The sequence below is a fragment of the Rattus norvegicus genome, chromosome 15 (genome assembly GCF_036323735.1).
Source record: "Rattus norvegicus strain BN/NHsdMcwi chromosome 15, GRCr8, whole genome shotgun sequence".
NCBI classification, from domain to species: domain Eukaryota; kingdom Metazoa; phylum Chordata; class Mammalia; order Rodentia; family Muridae; genus Rattus; species Rattus norvegicus.
The window spans coordinates 4,023,362-4,044,937 of record NC_086033.1 but is presented as its reverse complement, the minus strand read 5'-3'; the positions used below and the strand labels follow the sequence as shown (position 1 = coordinate 4,044,937).

The 21,576-nt window shown below is 44.9% G+C and overlaps 1 protein-coding gene and 1 pseudogene across 11 annotated transcripts in view; one reads left to right on the top strand and one right to left on the bottom strand.

The window, feature by feature from the left end:
- Positions 1 to 21,576, bottom strand: part of Ecd (ecdysoneless cell cycle regulator) — a 31,489-nt gene that overhangs the window by 2,962 nt on the left and 6,951 nt on the right. For 6 of the 11 annotated variants that reach the window (XM_063274652.1, XM_063274654.1, NM_001427195.1 and 3 more), the window contains 10 exons: positions 18,860 to 18,947; positions 18,572 to 18,750; positions 17,201 to 17,393; positions 16,575 to 16,703; positions 13,745 to 13,873; positions 10,673 to 10,758; positions 5,684 to 5,790; positions 5,385 to 5,571; positions 3,710 to 3,777; positions 546 to 751 (listed from right to left, as the gene is read on the bottom strand). In XM_063274652.1, coding sequence (XP_063130722.1) covers positions 546 to 751; positions 3,710 to 3,777; positions 5,385 to 5,571; positions 5,684 to 5,790; positions 10,673 to 10,758; positions 13,745 to 13,873; positions 16,575 to 16,703; positions 17,201 to 17,393; positions 18,572 to 18,750; positions 18,860 to 18,947 — 1,372 coding nt within the window. Of the gene's footprint in view, positions 1 to 545; positions 752 to 3,709; positions 3,778 to 5,384; positions 5,572 to 5,683; positions 5,791 to 9,793; positions 10,123 to 10,672; positions 10,759 to 13,744; positions 13,874 to 16,574; positions 16,704 to 17,200; positions 17,394 to 18,571; positions 18,751 to 18,859; positions 18,948 to 20,919; positions 21,236 to 21,576 lie in introns of those variants that run through there. The other 5 variants (XM_063274657.1, XM_063274658.1, XM_063274655.1 and 2 more) reach the window with 3 other exon arrangements.
- Positions 8,399 to 9,625, top strand: Nsdhl-ps1 (NAD(P) dependent steroid dehydrogenase-like, pseudogene 1; annotated as a pseudogene).

Sequence of the window (21,576 nt, the reverse complement as noted above, 5' to 3'; positions counted from 1 at the left end):
ATCCCAGGTCCTGGGGCCAATTCTTACATTAATCAGTCAGCTAATTAAATTAGCACTCATTTATTTCAAACCTCACAAATCCAAAAGAAAAGAAAGGAAAGGGAAACTCAGATGAAACATGACTCACTCTCCTACGCACACTTAGAGAAGGGCAGGTTAAGACACTTAGAGAAGGACAGGCTAACACACATTTAGAGAAGGGCAGGTTAAGACACTTAGAGAAGGACAGGCTAACACACATTTAGAGAAGGGCAGGTTAAGACACTTAGAGAAGGACAGGCTAACACACATTTAGAGAAGGGCAGGTTAAGACACTTAGAGAAGGACAGGCTAACACACATTTAGAGAAGGGCAGGTTAAGACACTTAGAGAAGGACAGGCTAACACACATTTAGAGAAGGACAGGCTAACACACATTTAGAGAAGGGCAGGTTAAGACACTTAGAGAAGGGCAGGTTAAGACACTTAGAGAAGGACAGGCTAACACACATTTAGAGAAGGGCAGGTTAAGACACTTAGAGAAGGACAGGCTAACACACACTTACCAATTGCTTCCGGGTACTGAAGCTTTTTCCCATGCAGGTGTGTGCCAGTTCCTGGTCCATCTGGGCCATGTAGGACTTGAGACTGCCAAGAGCTCCTTTCAGAGATTCAGACTCCTGAGCTTCCAAGCCCAAGTCATCGTCGCTGTCTAAACACTCCAAGTCATCTTCGTCCTGGTCATCAGAGTCTGACTCCTGAGGCTTTGTCCCTACATGATTGAAACAGGAAGAACCACTTGGTCACATTTTTTGAGCAGGGTTATACCTCTCAGAAGGACTGGAATGTTCCACCAGGACCAAATGACTTAATCCTACTCCTCTGTAAGAATCCTTGATCCCAGCACTTGGGAGACAAGAGCAGGCAGATCTCTGAGTCTGAGGCCAGCCTGGTCTACAGAGGGAGTTACAGAATGGCCAGGGCTACACAGAGAAACCCTGTCTCAAGGAAAAAAAAAAAAAAAACCCTTCCCAAAACCGTGATTCAGGGAGACATTTATAGGAAGGAGAACAGGCTGAGTCAAGAGATTCAACCTGTTTTTCAATGTGAATCTGATTAAAAGTCTTTTTCTTAAGAAGATGCAAAGCCGGCCTTTTGAGAGAGCTGCCAAGGACAGGCGCCTGCAGTGTGTCCTGGTGACCCAACGGTGGAAGGAGAGGAACACTCCACACAGTCGCCGTCTGATCTTTATAACCATGTTAGACATACACTCCCACACACACTACACACACGCCTGCCACCACCACCACCACCACCACCACCACCACCAATAATAACAACAACAACAATAATAATTTCTATTTAGACACTGGGCTGGGAGTATAGCTCAGTGGGAGAGAGACTGAGTTGCAGGTATGAGGACCAAAACATAAAAAATAGAAATAAAAGTCCGGGAGCTGGAGAGAAGCTAAGAGCACTTGTCTCGCACAGTGATTACAACTGTCTGGGACTCCAGTTCTAGGGCATCCAACACTCTTTCTGGCCATCTCGGTGACTAGGGACACACATTGTGCACATAAATACACACAGACAAAACACTCATACATAAAATAAGTCTTTAAGAAATACAAATACACATTAAAAACTAGAAAACTCCATAAATAAGCACTGATGTCAACATTCAAGTACACAGAGACTATTTCCTAGCTCCCTGACTTCTCTGAGACATCCTTGAACACTCGGCTGGGGTCTAGATGTCGGATGGAACAGCCACAGCTTTGTGTACAGGCAAATACAGAGCTTGCCTCCATCCAGTAAAAGATTTTCATTTGTGCGTGTACATGCACACTTCCGTGTGCGTCGTGCATGCATACTCCCATGTGTGTACATGCATACTCCTCTGTGTGTGTGCATGCATACTCCCATGTGTGTGCATGCATACTCCTCTGTGTGTGTGTGTGCATGCATACTCCCATGTCCCATGTGTGTACATGCATACTCCTGTGTGTGTGTGTGTGTGTGCATGCATACTCCCATGTCCCATGTGTGTACATGCATACTCCTGTGTGTGTGTGTGTGTGTGTGCATGCATACTCCCATGTGTGTACATGCATACTCCTGTGTGTGTGTGTGTGTGTGTGGGTGTGTGTGTGTGTGTGCGTGCATACTCCCATGTCCCATGTGTGTACATGCATACTCCTCTGTGTGTGTGTGTGTGTGTGTGCATACTCCCATGTCCCATGTGTGTACATGCATACTCCTGTGTGTGTGTGTGTGTGTGTGTGTGGGTGTGTGTGTGTGTGTGCGTGCATACTCCCATGTGTGTACATGCATACTCCTGTGTGTGTGTACATGCATACTCCTGTGTGTGTGTGTGTGCATGCATACTCCCATGTGTGTACATGCATACTCCCATGTGTGTACATGCATACTCCTCTGTGTGTGTGTGTGTGTGTGTGTGTGTGTGTGTGTGTGTGTGTGTGCGTGCATACTCCCAGGTGTGTAGCATGGGCCCGAAGAGGGTATTGGATTCCCTAGAGCTGGAGTTATAGAAGGTTGTGAGCCACCTGACTTATTTCTCAGAACCAAACCCCAGTTCCTTGAAAGACCATTAAGCCAGTCCCACAGTTCTCTTTCTTAAATGTAGATGAACTACGGTCTGCTTTTGTATATTCTTTCTATGTCTGTATTCTTCTTCTTGCGGAAGACGGGTGACTTCACACTTTCTTATGGCCGTGCAAACTCCTGAGACGGTGACTTATTCACCCATTTCTCTCTTGGGTAAATGAACTAGGACTCTGGCACTACAGAGAAGCACTGTAGTGACAGTCAGTGACCATATATCTTTCACAGAGCAAAGCATGAAGGGAAATTGCTAAGTGAAAATGACTTCCAAGAGTCTCAAACTGTCCTGTAAAAAGATGACATATCTCTTCTTGAAGAGTTTGATGATGTTCATTTCTCCAACTCTTAAAAATAGCAAATTGTTAATTTTTTCTATAAGGTAAGAAAAAAATCATGCATTTATTTTGCTTGTTTACTAGGAAGAGTTGACCATTTTCAAACATTTCCTGTTATCCTCCAGTGTGCAGTCTATTCACACCCTGTGGTTTTGTTTTGTGTGTATATACATGCATGTGCATACGTGTGTGCCCGTGTGTCTGCATGTGCATACATGCATGTGGAGGATGAAAGTTGATGTCAGGTGTCTTCCATCAGTCTTTGCCTTGTATCTGACACAGAGCCTCTCCACTGCACCTGGAGTTCAGCAGCAAACTCCAGGGATCGGCCTGTCTATCTGTCCCTCAGGCCTGGGACTCGGGCTTTTTACGAGAACGCTAGTGATCTGAGCTCAGGCCTCACGTTCCTGTGCAGCAAGCACATCGCTGGCTGCCACCTCCCCAGTCCCCTGTGCGAGCTACCTCCCCAGTCCCCTGTGCTGATTCCTTTTTCTCACTGATTTCTAAAACATTAAATCTGAAAGGAAAAACAAAGATGGAAACCACACTAAAACCCTTTCAAACAGAAAAGGTGCGTGCCCTCGGTCAGTGGGCAGCTAGCAAGCCAAGCACTCTTGGCTGCCTCTGTAAAGTGTGTCAACAGGGCGGAACTTTCTGGTCTAAAACCGCTTGAAAGTGTCAGGAGAAAGTAGTGTCTCGGCTCATAAATGATCTAATGCCCCAGTCCTCCAGCAACAGTGACCGACAGGAAGCACCACACTGTAACTCACCTAAAATCTTATCAAAATAATTCAGAAAAGAATCTGCATCAAAAGTGATCGGGGCTTCCGAAGGGTCTCTGAAAGGAAAAAGGGAAAAGAGCATGTAACTTCTCCTGACCACAGTTCTTTGAGGTATTTTCAAAGATGGTGCTATTCTTATAGAAAGTACCAGAAATATCCAAGAAAAGATTAGCAAGAGAAATTTCAGTTTAAAAAAATAAGAAAAATTCCTTGTGCTTATTAACCTTGAGTAGCAACAGAAATACAAAAATCTGGTGATGGAAAAGTAAAAATTACACTTTTTTTAAGCATATGTATTTGATGACCCATTTGTCGAAGAAATGATTATCTGAGCTCATTTGCATGGAGTCTTATAGGACTTCAAGTTATACCATTAAGCCCAGCATTTGGGAATTGAAGTCAGGAAGATCATGATTTCATGTGAGCTTAAGGCAAGAAAACAATAATAACTAAAATCGAAGCTTTTCAAATTGATAAAATTGTACCTTCCCTTGTTCTTTCTTTTGAAAGTAATCTTTTTAAAAGATTTATTTATTTTATATGAGTACACTGTAGCTGTGTTTAGTCACAGCAAAAGAGGCCATTAGATCCTATCATATTGTGAGCCATCATATGGTTGCTGGGAATTGAACTCAGGTCCTCTGGAAGAGCAGTCAGTGCTCTTAACCGCTGAGCCATCTCTCCAGCCCCCCATTCTTTCTTTCTTAATAACAAATAATGAGCATAAACATATCTTTTCTTACAGTTCAGGAATACCCACACTGACCCACAGTGACCAAGGTTCACTGGGTTGGGGAAGGAGTTCACCAGGATGTACCTGTTGGTGTGCACAGCCTGTGGTCAATGGTGTGCACAGCCTGTGGTCAATGGTGTGCAAAGCCTGTGGTCAATGGTGTGCACAGCCTGTGGTCAATGGTGTGCACAGCCTGTGGTCAATGGTGTGCACAGCCTCTGGTCAATGGTGTGCAAAGCCTGTGGTCAATGGTGTGCACAGCCTGTGGTCAATGGTGTGCACAGCCTGTGGTCAATGGTGTGCACAGCCTGTGGTCAATGGTGTGCACAGCCTGTGGTCAATGGTGTGCACAGCCTGTGGTCAATGGTGTGCACAGCCTCTGGTCAATCCCATAGAAAAGAAGGATATTTGCTGTGCGGGTAATAATCTATCCACTTTTTCCCTAGTTACTTGCCACAAACAACTTCACAGCTCTGTGATAGGTTCCTTAAATCCCTCTCTGAGTTTCAGGACTCCAGCCTGCTTGCATGGTAGGCGATCAGAAGCTTGAGTTTGCTGAGAGCTGCACGCTGGAGTCTACAGATTCTGAATGAGAGTCTAAAGAGGTTGGGCATGGGAGCCCACAGCCTTCACACCAGTACTCACACCAGTACTCACACCAGTACTCACACCAGTACTCCTCACACCAGTACTCCTCACACCAGTACTCCTCACACCAGTACTCCTCACACCAGTACTCCTCACACCAGTACTCACACCAGTACTCACACCAGTACTCTGGAGGCAGAGGCGGCAGACAGTTGTGCTTTCAAGGCTAGCCTGGTCGATATAGTGAGTTCTGGGAAAGTCTAGGTAGACACGACACTTTCCACAGACCATGGCTTCAGCCTCTGGAACGACTGACTGGGCAGGCGGGCCCAGTGCACTCACCTGGGCAGCTCTGCCCCCTTGTGGGTTGACACCTTGGAGATGAAGGCCTTCATGCTGTCTGAGACCTGCCCTACATCACAGTTCTGCTGCTCCTCCTTCTGGGGACCGGGCTGAGAGACTTTTCTGCCCGCAGCGTCTTGCAGCAGCTGATCCAGCTGGTCTGGCGAGAGGTCTAGCCACTGGTCATCTGAGAAGGAAAGCAGTGTCGTGTCACAGGAGGCCCTCCCGGAACGGTGTCTCAGTTCCGACCTTCCCGCTATGCTGACCTCCCTTCCCGCCATGCTCCTGCCCCTGCTCACCGTCCTCAGGAGGAAGGTCAGCTTCTTCTGTCTTGAGCTCGGCGATGTCAAATGGCAGTGTCTCTAACAGGGTTAGGATCTCTTCACCTGGGCTCATGGCAAGCGAACTATAAAGAACGGAAGACACGAGCATTTCTTATGGCGGATCATGACTTACTGGCCACACCGATGGAACCGTCCCAAGTATTTAGATGAAGCAAATTCATTAACAAGAGTACATTGTCCCCACCCCATGTTATGTAAGCATTACCGGGTGAGAAAAAACAATCAATAAGCGGGAAAACGCGGGTGGATATGAGAGTGCACACTTTGAGAGGTAGAGGCGGGAGAGTCAGGACTTCCAAACCAATCTCAGATGTGCAGCGGGGCAGGTCTGAGGCCAGCCTGCGCTAAGGTACTGGAAATTAACCAATGTAACAAGCCTAGATACTTTTAAAAACATGGCAAAGTACAGTCATTTGGAAACAGCAAATACTAAAGAGACGTGGAAGAAAGCACTGAATTACTTTCCCTGGGGTGTGAACAAGCTTCTTTAAAGACTAGACGGGGCCTGACAGGAGTGAGACCCACCCACTCTTGCAGGGCGTCCTCTGACTTCCACAAGTATGCTGTGGCCGGCACACACGCACTCAGAACATTCACAGCTCACTATGTGTTCTGAGTACATTGTCAAGTATATGAGGAAATAGGCCTTTTACTTAGACTTAAACATTCTGCAGGAGACACACTTTAAAACACCACGGTATATATATAAAACATGTGCACAATTTTATCTGTCACTTAAAAATAAATCTGAAAAAAGTACACTGCAGTTTGTATTTTGATAAATATTTCTGGTACTTTTCATTATTGTAATTTTATTACAATAATGAATTATAGATTTTCATATTAGAAGAAATGTAATAGCATGTTCAAAGAGGTATTTTCCTGGCTCTAATGGTTGAATTGAAAGAGAAGAATCATTGGCACTGGAGAGATGGCTCAGAGGTTAAGAGCACTGACTGCTCTTCCAGAGGTCCTGAGTTCAATTCCTACCAACCACATGGTGGCTCACAACCATCTGTAATGGAGTCTGATACTCTCTTCTTGTGTGTCTGAAGACAGCAACAGCGTACTCACATAAGATAACTAAATAAATCTTCAAAAAAAAAATAAAAAAGAAAAAGGGGAATCACTAGGGGCTGGGAACCAGGTTTACATATGGACATGGAAAATAATAACCAGAGCTACAGACTAGACCCACAGACGATGAGGATGAGAGTGGCTGGTGCTAGTAAAAGACTGTGAGATTAACCGGCACTTGCCTTGGGAGGCAGAGGTAGGAGATCAAGAGCTCAAGGTTAACCTGAGCTACATGGTAAATTCAAGGCCAGCTTGGGCTATGCAAGACCCTGTTTCAAAAGAGAGACAAAAGGAGTCATGAACCCCATTATTAAAAGGCTCTGAAAACTGGAGCAACTGCTCAGAGGTTAAGGACACTTATCTCCTGCAGAGCATCCAGACTTGTTTCCCAGCACTCACACGATAGCTCACAATCATTAGTGACTCCAGTTCCAGGGATTTAATTCCCTCTTCTGACCTCTGCAGGCACTAAGAACAAACATGGAATACAAACACGGGGCAGGCGAACACTCACAGATATAAAATGAATAAATGAAAGAAGAAAAAGATATGTATGCACTGGGATTCAAGAACAGGTTTGGAGGAAGAGTTTGACTTTAAAAAGCCAGGCATGGTGGTTCATGTCCTTAATCCCAAAACTCGGGAGGAAGAGGCAAGAGGAGCAAGAATATGAGGCCAGCCTAGGCTACATAGTGAGACTCTGACTCAAAGGTCAAAAGACCAAACCAGAGCAAATCAGAACTGCTGGAAAAGGATTGGCCTGAGAGTAGGAGTCTCCCTTGAAACTTCCAAATCCTGCTCGTTTTGTTTCTTGAGTTAAGGTTTCTCTTTATGGGCCAGGTTGGCCTAGAAACTACATAGCTAGCCTCAAACTCTCACGGACCCTCCTCCATCAGTCTCCGGAGAGCAAGGATTATACCAGTGAACCATCACACCTAGCATAAAATAGTAGATGTTTGAAGCAGCTTGTATATTTTCCTTAGTGGCGAGAACAGTTGTGTGCCTTACAGTACTCCACTTCCTCAAATATGAAGAACTGTAGAGGTGACTCGGAGGTTAACAGTACTGGTTGCTTTTCCAAAGGAACTGGGTTCAGTTACCATCATGGCGGCTTTCAACTGTCTGTAACCCAGCTCCAGGGGACCTGACACCCTCTTCTGGCTTCCCTAGGGAGCCAGGCATGCATGGTACACAGATATACATACAGGCAAAATTCATATATATATATATATATATATATATATATATATATAAATTTATTTATTTATTTATTTATTTATTTATTTATTTATTTATTTTGTATGTGAGTACACTGTTGCTGTCTTCAGACACACCAGAAGAAGGCATCGGATCCCTTTACAGATGGTTGTGAGCCACCATGTGGTTGCTGGGATTTGAACTCAGGACCTCTGGAAGAGCAGTCGGTGCTCTTAACCGCTGAGCCATCTCTCCAGCCCTATATATAAATTAAAAAACACAGAACAGTGTCGCTGGCTGTGGGCTGCTTACAAGCTGAGGTGGATCCTCTGAGTGTCTAAACCCAGAAGAGCTGACCGCAAACAAGGCCATTCTTGGAGTCATGATGGAGTCATGATGGAACAAGCTGTCCACGGTGAATCAGAGAGGCCAGGTCACAGGAACACATCTGATAAGTGACGTTTCCAAAGCTAAGAGCGCACAGTGACTGGAGGCTCTGGGTTCCTGGGGCAGCACACGGTGGGGCAGTTGCTGCACGAGGCTCGGCTGTCAATGTATTTGGTGTCCACCAAGGCTCTGATGACCCCGGGTGCAGTTCGTCATAGGTACCTGTGCAGCCAACAGCTCTCAAAGGTGTAAGCAGTTTTCCCCTGTGCACCACCCCTGCCATACAGTAAGGACAAGGAGCACTTTTATAGAGGGAATTTCACTGGCACCAAGGCTGCCACTGACACGTGCAGAGGCTGGAGCTCAGAGACTCATTTTAACCCTCAGTGCCAGTGTTGTCTGTGAGGGCGTTGGCATAAATCATGGGACTGAAGACTCCCTCATGCCATGAAGTCACTGGCTACTATACAGAGATCTCGCAGGAAGGAGCATACTGGATGACAATGACCCTAAGAAGAAGTTTTTAACTGCAGCCATTCGTCCTCATAGCATTTTTGGCCCAAGGGACCCCCAGTTGGTCCCAATCTTAATTGCTGCAGCTAGAAAGGCAAGATGGAGTTCATGACTGGCAGTGGGAAGAACCTGGTGGACTCCATGGAGAGTGTAGTTCATGGACATCTTAACGGCTGAGCACCTCTCCCGAGAGAGATGCAGCTCTGGGTGGGACAGCATCTCACATCACCAACGATGAGCCAATCCCTTTCTGGACGTTCCTGTCCCACATTCTGACAGGCCTCAAGTATGAGGCCCCCAAGTCCCACGTCCCCTGCTGGGTGGCCTACTATCTTGCTTTCCTGCTCTCTCTACTGGTGACTGTGGTCAGCCCTCTCATCCAAATCCAGCCAACTTTTACACCAATTCGGGTGGCACTGGCTGGGACATTTCACTATTGCAGCTGTGAGAAAGCCAGAAGGCTCATTGGGTACCGGCCACTGGTCACCATGGACGATGCTGTGGAAAGGACTCTGCAGAGTTTCCACCACCTGCGGAAGGACAAGTGAAGCTCCCCAGTGCCCTCACCCCTAACTTTCTCCTCTCTGTTCTAAAGAACCAATATCCCTAAGTGAGTTTCTTCTGAGCTGCATGCCCCTTGCTGGTTAGATGACAGCATACCTGACTCCCTCTATGATATTGGAGGTGACAACAACAGGAGACATTTCCCCCAGGATAGCACTGGACTTCGTCAGGCAGACTCACAGTCTACTGTTTAGTCTTTCTCTCTCCTCCCCCTACTTCTGTCTCCTGGGTTCATTATCAGAAAGATAACACTGGGTTCATAATCAGAAAGTGAAGACTTCGTTTTAGGTCTTAAAAATTGAGGCACAACAGAAATTGTAAGCACAGTAAGACATCAGAGACATTTATAAGATCACAATACAATAGTTAGAAGTATTGACGAATGTGATCCCCAATCCCTGGTCCCTAAGGCTAAACCCACTGCTGGTTCCTTGCTCCCTCGCATACTCTCAAGGTCTCTTTCAAAGACGGTTGCAGTGTCTGTCTCCATTGTTTTTCCATAAAGTATTTCCATTTATCAAAAAACAAAAAACAAAGAAAACTGTACTCGCCAGGCAAACGGTGGTGCATGCCTTTAATTCAGGCAGGAGACAGAGGCAGACAGAAGTCTACACAGCGGGTTCCAGGACAGTCAGGGCTACACAGAGAAACCCTGTCTTGAAAAACCAAAAACAAAAAAAATAAACAAAAAGGACTCAGAAAAATAAATAAGTAAAATTAGTACAGAAATAAAAATATCTATAATCTCTAGAAGGAAATAAATCAAAATAATAGTGGGCAACTTTGGAATAAATGTCTTCCTCCTCACATCATTTCCTATTTGTACTAGAGTATCTGTGCTTTTCATAACAACAACAGAAGTCTTACTTAGGGCAGCCAAGATGCCCCTGGAAGCCTGATGACCTGAGTCTGACCTCCAGAGTCCACCAAGCACAACTTTCAAAGTCCGAATCTTTGAAAGTTGTCCTAACACTCTCACACTCTCTCACTCTCTCTCTCTCTCTCTCTCTCTCTCTCTCTCTCTCTCTCTCACACACACACACACACACACACACACACACACACACACCATGGCATGCCTGTGCCTACACTCATACATACATTATACATTATAAACCTTAATAAATAGGTTTTAAAACATTATTTAAAAAGAACTACCCGGCTGCCAGCCTGTCTTACTCTGTGCGGGTCCTCACTGTAACTCACCTTTCTGGCCGGTGGATGGAGAGCTGGAAATAGTTCTTTGCCATTTCTAGCCTCTCCTGGTACTGAGCAGAACCTTCCATCAGTCCCTTGAAAACACGATACCGGACATTAGAACAGGACTTATGCGTTACGTCATTAAACAGCTACCTACCAGTGACGTTGAAAAAAGCAGCATATGACACTCAGGAACTCAGAGAGGTCCCAGGCCTGACATATGTTCTGTCATTAGTTTATATATGTGTGGACTCCAATTTCTTCCAAGCAAGTAAGACACTAGGCTAGCTGCTGTCTTGGGTTTTGTTTTGTTTGAGACAAGGTCTCACTGTATAGCCCTGGGGGCCTGGAATCCATTATGTAGAACAGGTCGGCTTCAGAGTCTCAGTGGTCTGAATGTATTTGGTGGGATTAAAGACTATGCCCCGGGGTTGGGGATTTAGCTCAGCGGTAGAGCGCTTGCCTAGCAAGCACAAGGCCCTGGGTTCGGTCCCCAGCTCCGAAAAAAAAGAAAAAAAAAAAAAAAGACTATGCCCCAACACTTAACATTTTACCATTCAGAGGCCTCTTCTAGTCTGCAAGCTTTTCTATCAATTAATTTACAATTGACTAATTAGTAACTAACCTCTAAAACAAGGCACAGGAAGTTTGGCAAACAGAACCAAAAGCCACATAATCCTGCCACAGCTTCCTTTCTACTGTCTACACACGATTTCACGGTAGCGACATGCCGAAGATTTTACTCTTTAGAAACGTACCACACTCTCCCACACCTTTTCATACTACCACACAATCGTTATAACCATAATAGTGCTAGAGGCTTTCGACACTCTGGATGTTTCTCATAAAAGATCACCTGAAACGGAAGTTCGAGTGAAAGTGCCCGTGGTTCTCTAGCACATTCTCAAACATTTTGGCTTGGTTGTTTGGGTTGCGATCTTGCTATGTAGCTTCAGCTGCCCGGAACTTATGATGTAGACCAGGCTAGCCTTGAGCTGGCATTGATTCCCATGTCTCTGTGTTGAGTGCTGGAATTAGAGGCATATGCCGCCACCACACCTGTCTTGTAATTTTTCTAAATTTGTGAGAATTTCATACCTGTACATGAGGTGGTGTATCGAGTCCACCTTCCCATGCTCCTCCAGCTCCTCTCCTGTCTCGCTACCATTGTTCCTTCCCATTTCATATCTGTGTGTTTTTAAATCCACTGAGTCTGCTTCATGCTAGCCTGTGATGGGTGGAGGGCCATGTGCTGATTGAGACTAGTCTCTCAGGGGCCAGATTCAAGAGAGCTGGCTCTCCCTCTGCTGGTAGCCATCAACTGTCCTCGGCCAGGGTAGGACTTTGCGATCGCTTCCCCCTGCCATGCTGGGGTTTTGTCTAGCTTGATCTTGGGCAGGTCACGGCAGCTGTGGGTTCAAATGTGCAGTGCCCTGCTTTGTCTGGAAAACACTATTTTGTTGTACTCTCCTATCCCTGGTTCTTGTCTTTTGAGATGATCCCTGAGCCTTGGGCTGAGCACCACACAGTCTCTCGTTCTCCAAGTAGACCACTGTGGTTTGTAGTTTCTAAAGATCCCTATCTTTGCTAATGTTCTTGTCTAGTAGCTTCATGTTGCCTTTTCAAGCTTTAGAAGTTGTTCATCAGATACAAGTAATACATTTTATTGCTTGACAAACATAAAATTAGAATTCCCCAATGTTAGGCTGGCGAGATAGTTCAGCAGGTAAAGCACTGTCCACCTGATGACCCGAGTTCAACCCTGGGAACCCACATGGAAAACTGATTCTCACAAGTTGTCCTCTGACCTCCACATGCTGTACCATAGACATGGCCCCTTAACTACATAATTTAAAAGATTTTTTTTTTTTTTTGGTTCTCTTTTTCGGAGCTGGGGACCAAACCCAGGGCCTTGCGCTTCCTAGGTAAGCGCTCTACCACTGAGCTAAATTCCCAGCCCCTAAAAGATTTTTAAAAATAAAACTGGATGGGATGGCCTCTCAGCATTTGAAAGGCAGAAGCAGGAGGATCTTTTTGAGTTTGAAGCCAAACTGGTCTACATAGTAAGCTCCGGGACAGCCAAGATTACAGAAGAGACCTTGTCTCAAACAACACCAACAACAACTTAAAAACAATTCTAGTATCATAAATATTCGATAAATACTATTTCATTGCCTGCTTCCCATGCCTGAGTATCTGAGGTGTCCTTCTATTTGAGCTTCCATAATTATATCTTACTTTTAAATGAATCATGACTTGATTTCCTGTGAGTTGTAGATTTTAAAATTAAAACTACAGAGGCTAGGGAGATGGCAGTGGTGGATAAAGGTCTTGCTGTGTAAGCGTACAGACCTGTGTTTGAATCCCCAGGACCCACATAAAACAAACAATCCAGGCATGATAGTACACTCCTGTAACCTCAGAGCTAGAAGGGAAGAGCTGGAGAATCCTGGGCTCCCTGGCCACCAGTGCAGTCATTCAGTAAGTTCAGTGAGAGGAAGACACCCTCCACCCACCTCTGCCTCCATACATGAGAACACACAAAACACACACACACACACACACACACACACACACACTCACACACACACACATTCACACACATTCACACACACATTCACACACACACATACACCCACTCATTCAAACACACATTCACACACTCACACATACACTCACTCACTCACACACACATTCACACACACACTCTCCCATACACACATAGACACACACATTCATACACATTCACACATACGCACACACATACTCACACTCACACACATACTCACACTCACACATACACACACTCACTGATACACACATTCGCACACATTCACACACACACTCTCACATACACACATAGACACACATTCATACACATTCACACATACGCACACACACACACACTCACACATTCACACACATACACACACTCACTGATACACACATTCGCACACACATACACACTCATACACACAGTGACACACACATTCACACACACACTCACACAGTGACACACACACACACACACACACACACACACACTCACTCATGAAAAGAAATAAGCACAAGACTCACCTTAAAGTAGTCATTCCTTCTTAGACTTTCAAGGAAGCTGGCCCAGAGCGGTGAAGCTGTGACAAGGGATTTCCTGGAGTCAGAAAAATGTGGGCTACATTTGGAGCACAAAATCTCAAATCCATGAGCCTACATGAGACAGACAAAATTTGTATTATGTTACTTCGTTCTTTCTCTACCATCATAGATTAATTTCTTTTCGTTCAGCCCCATTATACACGAGGTAACACAGTGATACAAGACATGTGAACACTTAAGAGTATTTTTTGCTTTTGTGGCTTTTTTCAGACAGGGTCTCAGTATGTAGCCCTGGGTGGCCTGGAACTCAGAGATCCACCTGCTTCTGCCTCCCAAGCGCTGGCATCAAGGTGTGTACTGCCATGCCCAGCTTCACTTAGAACACTTTTTAAATTTAAAAAAAAAGTAAGCATTTATTTCTGAGTGGAAAAGGTGGCTCAGTGCTGGTTCAATCCCTGGAATCCACACATTAGAAGTGGAGAACCAGCTCCCCAAAGTTGTCCTTCGAACCTCATGTGCACCATGGCAAGCTCCCCAACCCTACCATGCACCCAAAATAGATAAAAGTTTGCTTTATTTATTGAAATATATTGAAATGAAATGTGAAAATAAGTAAATTGAGCATATTCTCAGACACAGGAAAAGTGAGAATTTCATTTTAAGAACTTTGGTTAAAAAAAAAAACAACATAAGAATAATGCAAGACAACAATTCAAACAGATTATTACCAGCGCCCAGACTCTCCCCTCAGAAGTAAGCTGGGCGCTGAGCTCTCAGTGCTACAGACACCGCTCCTGAGTTCACTTCTGTGTGGTGCACACCTGCAAATGCCTTTCCAGAAGTGACAGTGGTAAGGACAATGGGTAGTGCTGGCAGTCTCAGTGTGGGTGGGATCAGCACTGTCTGCTCCCCACAGGGACGGATCGGCTGTCTCTCCCTCTCTCTGTCCCGCTCTCATGGTTTTACAAGTCAGGGTCTCACTCTGTGGCCCCGGCTACCCTGGAACTCAGAGGTCTCCCTCTTCCTCCTGAGTGCTAAGGTTAAAGGGGTGCACCACCACGCCAGACATGAAGTATCTTTTTCCTTTATGTATTCTTACAGTTTCTTACCAACCCAGTATATGTTCTCATACTTTTTATACTTGCCAATCCTGTGGTGGAGAACACTATATTGTAGTTTTAAATTATATTAACTTTCAAGAGCAGAAGTCAGCATTTTTTCGTGTTTAATTAAAATTCATTTGTACATCTTTTTATGTGAACTATTAGTTCAGCTTCTGAACAGTTAGAATCATTTCCTCCAGGAATATCCTAATATTCCTTCTCCAGGCTTTCTGTCATCTCGAGTTCACATTTTTCTTTTCCATGTAGACTCTTCTTCCATTTACTGTTGTGTTGTTCTTTGAGACAGTCTTGCTACCTGTTGTGCAGGTGTGTTCTGACTCCTGGACTCTAATTACCATCATAGATGGACACTGTGCTTAGCTAGAAATCTCTACAAAATCAAATCAGTCAGCCTCTTACTGATCCTGCTTGCAAGTCACGCCTAAAAAAGGTCTTTCTTAGTCAGATGATTGTGGGATGATGTCACAGGGGAGGCAGGTACAGGATAGAATGAGGCCTGTCATTGGACGAGAAGGAAGGATGGGGGGGAGAGTTTGAAGGAAGAGGAGGAGACGGGAACGGAGGAGGGAGGAGGGAGGAGGCGGAGACAACATGGAGGCCGACGTTAAGATTCCACGCTGTGTCTTTACAGGTTTTTATAAATGTTCTTAAGGGATGGATGTGTACAGGGCTTTCTATGTTTCAGTTATATCTTATCAATTGGATCAAAGGTTATTGTGTTGTGTCTTCCTTCGTGTGGAGAACTGAGTTTGGGAGAGTGTGTGGCAGCAGAAGGACCGCCATGGAGTTGGGATGTGTGCTTCTGGCATGGAAAGCTGCCTTGGGAACTAGATGGGTAGAGAGATGGCTGCCAGGCTCAGAGAGAGGCCTTCAGCAGTGTGATATGGGATGAAGCAGAGCGGGTGAGAGGTTTTGCTGACTGAGACTTATCTAGCAGATATCTTGAGGCACTGCAGTGATGGACCTAGTGGGGATAAAAAGACTGCTTTATTTTTTATATTTTTACAACAGATGATAATTTTCCTGTATTTTCTAATTTTATAGCTTCAGTTTTTAAGTTTAATCCAAGTGGAACTTATTTGGCTCTAAGTGTGAAGGGACCGATTTTCATTCACAGATGGCTTCAGGGCGGCTGGATCACTATTTACTGAATAACTCACTTGAGGCTCTAATGAAGTGCTGAACCTCACTGTCATACAAACGGGACGCATTTCCAGAGTTCCTACTCTGTGTCATTCACCATTGGGTGAAATGACAAGCAACTGAAACATTGACCAACAGCAGGAAACTGTTGCCTACAGGGATCTGAGTCATTTCTGTCTCTATCACTAATGCTCAAGCGTGTCTTTGTATGCGTGTATGTGAGTGTGTGTCGGTGCGTGCGTGTGCATATGCGTGTGAGTGTGCGGGTATGTACACGTGAATGCAGGTACTCAGAGCGGCCCGAAGCCTGCGAATGACCTGGATCTGGAATTACAGGCTGTTGTGAACCACCTGGTATAAATGCTGGCAATCAAAGGAGCCCTCTGCAAGAGCGGTGTGTACTGTAGGCCCTGAGCCATTTCTCCAGCCCTTAAAGCTCTTCCAATAGGAGAAAGGAAGGAAGGCAAGAAGGTGGGGGAAGGAGAGAGGGAGGGAGAGAAGAAGTGAAAAGAAAGAAGTGAGGTAGTTCTCTCGTTCAACATTACCAACTTCATGCCCAGTTCATGGGCCCGGTACCGGGGATGCGACGGAGGTGGGAGGCCGTATCCACTCCGCCGGTCGGGCACAAACTTCTGTTGTACCAGCTGTGCATACAGACATTTCGTGAAAGTGACCTGGGCATTGGGACACAAAACATGTGAGCCTTTCCTCAAATCGGGTTTTGTGTATCATCTCATATTAAATATAAGTCAGTCCACCCACGGGCTTCGTGCTCACATAGCCACAGGGGAAGGAAGCGCAGAGAGGATTCGGGCTGTGCACTTCCTGCTTGTTTCCAGGAACAGTCGTGAGATGCACATCCACACATTTACCCTACTGCCCATCTTGGAGCTGGCACAAGTGCAGTTATCCTTAATTACATTATGGCAACTTAGAGGGGTAGAAGATAATAATTCTTCAGAGATGAAATGTTTTATTGCCGAGAGGGAAATAAATACAAAAGTAGTGAAGATACAGCCCGTATGCACTAAGCTACAAAGTGAGGCACTTCGTAACACTGCCAACACCTGGGGCTTCTTTAAAAAGGGGAAGGGAGGAAGGAAGAGGTTAACATTCTCAGAGAATCAGTAAATCGATAAGAAAACTATAGAAACCAAGGAAGATATCTCACAGATGCCATTATCCGTGTTTCGGGTAGAAATGTCTTGAAGACACGGCAGGCTCTCAGGTCAATGGGGTCCCGTAGGTAGAAGGCCTGGACAGCGGCAGACACCAGCCTGGGCCGTTGTTTGAGCACTGCCACGATGCCAGCTGGAAGGAAGCAGTGTGCTCGGTGGAGGGAGGCTCCAATTTTTTCTGGATACCTGTGACAGGTAGCGAATGCTTTTCTTTAAATGTATTTTTTATATTTATCTTATATGTAATACCAGGATTTGTTTTCAGGGTCTTAGTATATGCTTATGGCTGGCGTGGAACTTGCTTATTAGACTAAGCTGGCCTGGAACTCACAGGGATCCTCCTGCCTCTGACCACAGTGCTAGGATTAAAGGTGTGAGCTAGCACGTCCAGCTAAAAAAGAACTGTAGTATTGTTAAGACAATACTTTGAACCAAAATGCTATTAGGACTTCCCTTCTCTTCGAAATGAAGCCTAAAGGGTTCCACACAGGTCAAAGGACTACACAGGTCAAAGGACTACACAGGTTAAAGGACTACACAGAAGCTCCAGAACCAAAAACAACAAAACAAAAGGCCAAACGTATCGCGCTGTCTTCTTTAGGTTTTCCACTTTAAAAACCTCGATTTTTATTTTATCTTTTAAAATCTACTATTTTATGTACATGAATGTGTTGCCTCTATGCATCTCTGTGCACTACATGTATGCCCGGTACCCACTGAGGCCAGAGGAGGGTGTTGTTGGGATTTCTTGGGACTGGAGTTATAGACTGTGACTCAGGTCTTTGGGAAGAGCAGCCAGTGTGCTTAACCAGGACGCTCTGTCTCCAGCCCCAATCTGGAATTTTCATAGACTGTACTTTGCCTGACACCTAAGCATGCAGAAGAAAAGACACTTTTGGATGGGAAGGTGAACCACATCTACATCAGGCACAGTGACACGCCTGGAACCACGGCTACTCAGGAGGTTGGGGAAAGAGTTAGCGTGAGACCAGGGGTTCAAAGCCAGTCGGGGCAACACAGCAAGACCCTATCTCATTCAGTCAGTCAATCAACCAACCAATCAGTCAATCTATTTTCTGATTTTAAATTCCATAAACTTAACTGTCAGTTTCATGAAAAGTGACGTCAGTCAATAAAGTGCAGGTGAGCATCAACCCAGATTGAAGGCTTTCTGTGTGCAAATAAAGACCTGGGCAGCGGGGTTGGGGATTTAGCTCAGTGGTAGAGCGCTTGCCTAGCAACCGCAAGGCCCTGGGTTCGGTCCCCAGCTCTGAAAAAAAGAAAAAGGGGAAAAAAAAAAAAGACCTGGGCAGCACTGTACCGAAGCGTTCCCCAGCTAAGGGCATCGGTGTTCCCTTTCTTACCCACTGATGCGCCTGTCCACAGCAGCTTGTACAGATTCTGAAGCCAGAATAGCTTCTGGGTGTGCTGAGATTATACTCAACGCTTGCTGGATCGTTGGGGGCGTCGTGGGTAACCAGGGTATCCTTTCGGATTTCCTCGGCACAGGAATAATACACAGCTCCCCACGATGGAAAAACACCTGCAAAAGAGCAGTGGTCTTAGTTTCCCCGTGGGCTCCGGGAAGCCTGGGGACACAGGAAACGATGCGGCAGATCTCACCTGCACTCTCTCAGCCCAGGTGGACTTACCCTATTGGCACTGTTATCCGGATCCAACCACTTGGGGAGAAAGTCGGCCGCTTCTATTAACAGGAACTCACCATCATTGTCTTCGATCCTAGTGGAAGAGAAGAGCCGTTTTCACGTTCACAGGACACAAACGACTTTAATCAAATGTTTCCCCTTCTTCTTAGAACGATCTTAAGTATGTACTATGAACAGATTGTCAAAAAAAGGGGGGGGGGACAAAATTTAGCATGCAGAAGCAGGGCTGGTGAACGGTCCAGCAACTAAGAGCAGGCTCTGGGCTCACACAGGGCCCGGGCTTGGTTCATGGCCCCGTATCCGGCTCTTAACAGATGCCTGTAAATCCAGCTTGATGACATCTATGAGCCAGCGCCAGCTGCACCGGCACTCACGTGTGCAGCAATAAAGATAAACCTTAGCAAATACAGGGACCGGCTGGAGAGATGGCTCAGCAGTTAAAGGCTCTGCTTTTCCAGAGGTCCCAAGTTCAATTCCCAGTACGATAATGAGAGCCGATGACCTCTTCTGATGTGTCTGAAGACAGCCACAGTGTACTCATATAGATAAAATAAGTAATTTTTAAAAAATTACAAGAATAGCCAGTAGAAAATTATAAGATTGTAAGGAGAGGAAAATCAAAGTATTATGTTAGACAGGAATATGGAAGTACATAGGTGCTAGAAGGCTCCAAAGGCGGGGGAGGGTGGTGGTGGTGGTGGTAACTACTTATAAGTGAAATTAGGTAGGCTACTATGTACAAAGATTTTTTTGTCTCATCTATTTTTAACTTTTGAGCAACAACGTCCCGCAGTTAACTCTTCTGGTGTGTATAAGTGAAAGTGGGAAGCTTGGAAATGCTCAGCTGGTAAAGCACCAGCTGGACAAGCATTGCCAACCTGCAGTTCATCCCAGGAGCCCACAGAGATCCACACTTGCACTGTGCACACAAGGTCTCCTTTCACCCCAGATATCCCGTGCACGCACACAAACACACCCAGCTGTGCTAGTAAGCAAAAATTTAAAACTACTTTTATTTTATGAATATTTTGCCTGCAAGTATGAATGTGCATCATTCAGTGTGCAGTGTCCACAGAGGCCAGAAGAGGGCGCTGAGTCCCTGAGAACTAGAGGCAACATTCAGACAGTTGTGTTGTTTGGAGGACGGTGACTTTCATAAAGAACAAGACTTAAAAAGCCATCCTACCATGGGGCTCATGAATGAGCCTGTGCTGTTTTACTTTTTATTTAAAAAAAAAAAAACTTAAAAAAAGGTTTTGTAGGGCAGGGTAGCAAAAATAATTAGAACTTTCCTTTAGAAAGACCAATCTGGCAGAAACAGAAAGCAAGTATTTCTTTTTTTTTTTTTTTTTTTTTTTTGGTTCTTTTTTTCGGAGCTGGGGACCGAACCCAGGGCCTTGCGCTTCCTAGGCAAGCGCTCTACCACTGAGCTAAATCCCCAACCCCAAGTATTTCTGTCTTAAAATTTAAACACAAGAAATATGGATGGAAATGCATGTGTTAATGGGCTCAATTTAGCCATTTCATTATATATATTAAATATGTATATATATGTATATATATATTTCAAAACACACATTACATAGTAAGTGTATATACTTTTTATTTGTCAATGTAAAGTTTAGAAAATAAAAATAGGGGGCTGGAGAGATGGCTTAGCAGTAAGAGCACCGACTATTCTTCCAGAGGTCCTGAGTTCAAATCCCAGCAACCACATGGTGGCTCACAACCATCTGTAATGAGATCTGATGCCCTCTTCTGGTGTATCTGAAGACAGCTACAGTGTACTTATATATAATAAATGAATAAATCTTTAAAAAAAAAAAAACACCCTCACACATAACACAAAAAAAAAAAAAAACCCATCTTTAAAAAAAAAAAAGAAAAGAAAAATAAACCAAAAGCATTACAAAAGCTGCAGTCCTTGCTACCAGGAGAGTTAAGGGGGGTGCACAGTTTAATCCCAGGGGTTCCCACCAGCCTGAGCAACACAGCAAGAACCAAGACACAATCTCAAAGACAAAAAGATAAAAGTAGAGAACTACCTACTAGATCTACGATCTGAATTACGTAAGGGCCAAATGGCACATACTGGATATTTCCTTCAAAATAACCGTCTGGCCGCTCAGTGATGGCTCACGCCTTAATCAAAGCACTGTGTGTGATGGCAGGACATGGGTGAAAATGGCGGTAATGCTAACTTGATGGTTGCTGAAGTTAGATGACAGGTACACATGGATCTGTTTTTTTCTACTTTTATATATGTTTTGCATTTTAACAATAAAACATTTTCCAACTTTTTGCTCCCTTCTCTTTTGTTCTGCTGGAGAAAGGATTTGTGGGAGGATCCAATTTGATGGTCTGAAAAGAAAAGTCAGTGTCAAAAAGGATGTGTGCAGTGCCCTCTGCTGGCCCTGGGAGGTAGTTACAGAGAACTAGCTATCGTTTAAAAATAGATTTATAACACCTGTTATGTGTCCCATACTGATTTCTCTTAAATTTCTGTGTATGACTTCTCAAAAATTGTATCATTGGCCAGGTGTGGTGGTACATGCCTTTACTGTCAGCACTTGGGAGGCAGAGGCAGGCGGATCTCTATGAGTTTGAGGCCAGCCTGGTCTACAAAGCAAGGACAGCCAGGGCTATTACACAGAGAAACCCTGTCTCAAAAAAAAAAAAAAAAAAAAAAAAAGAGGAGGAGG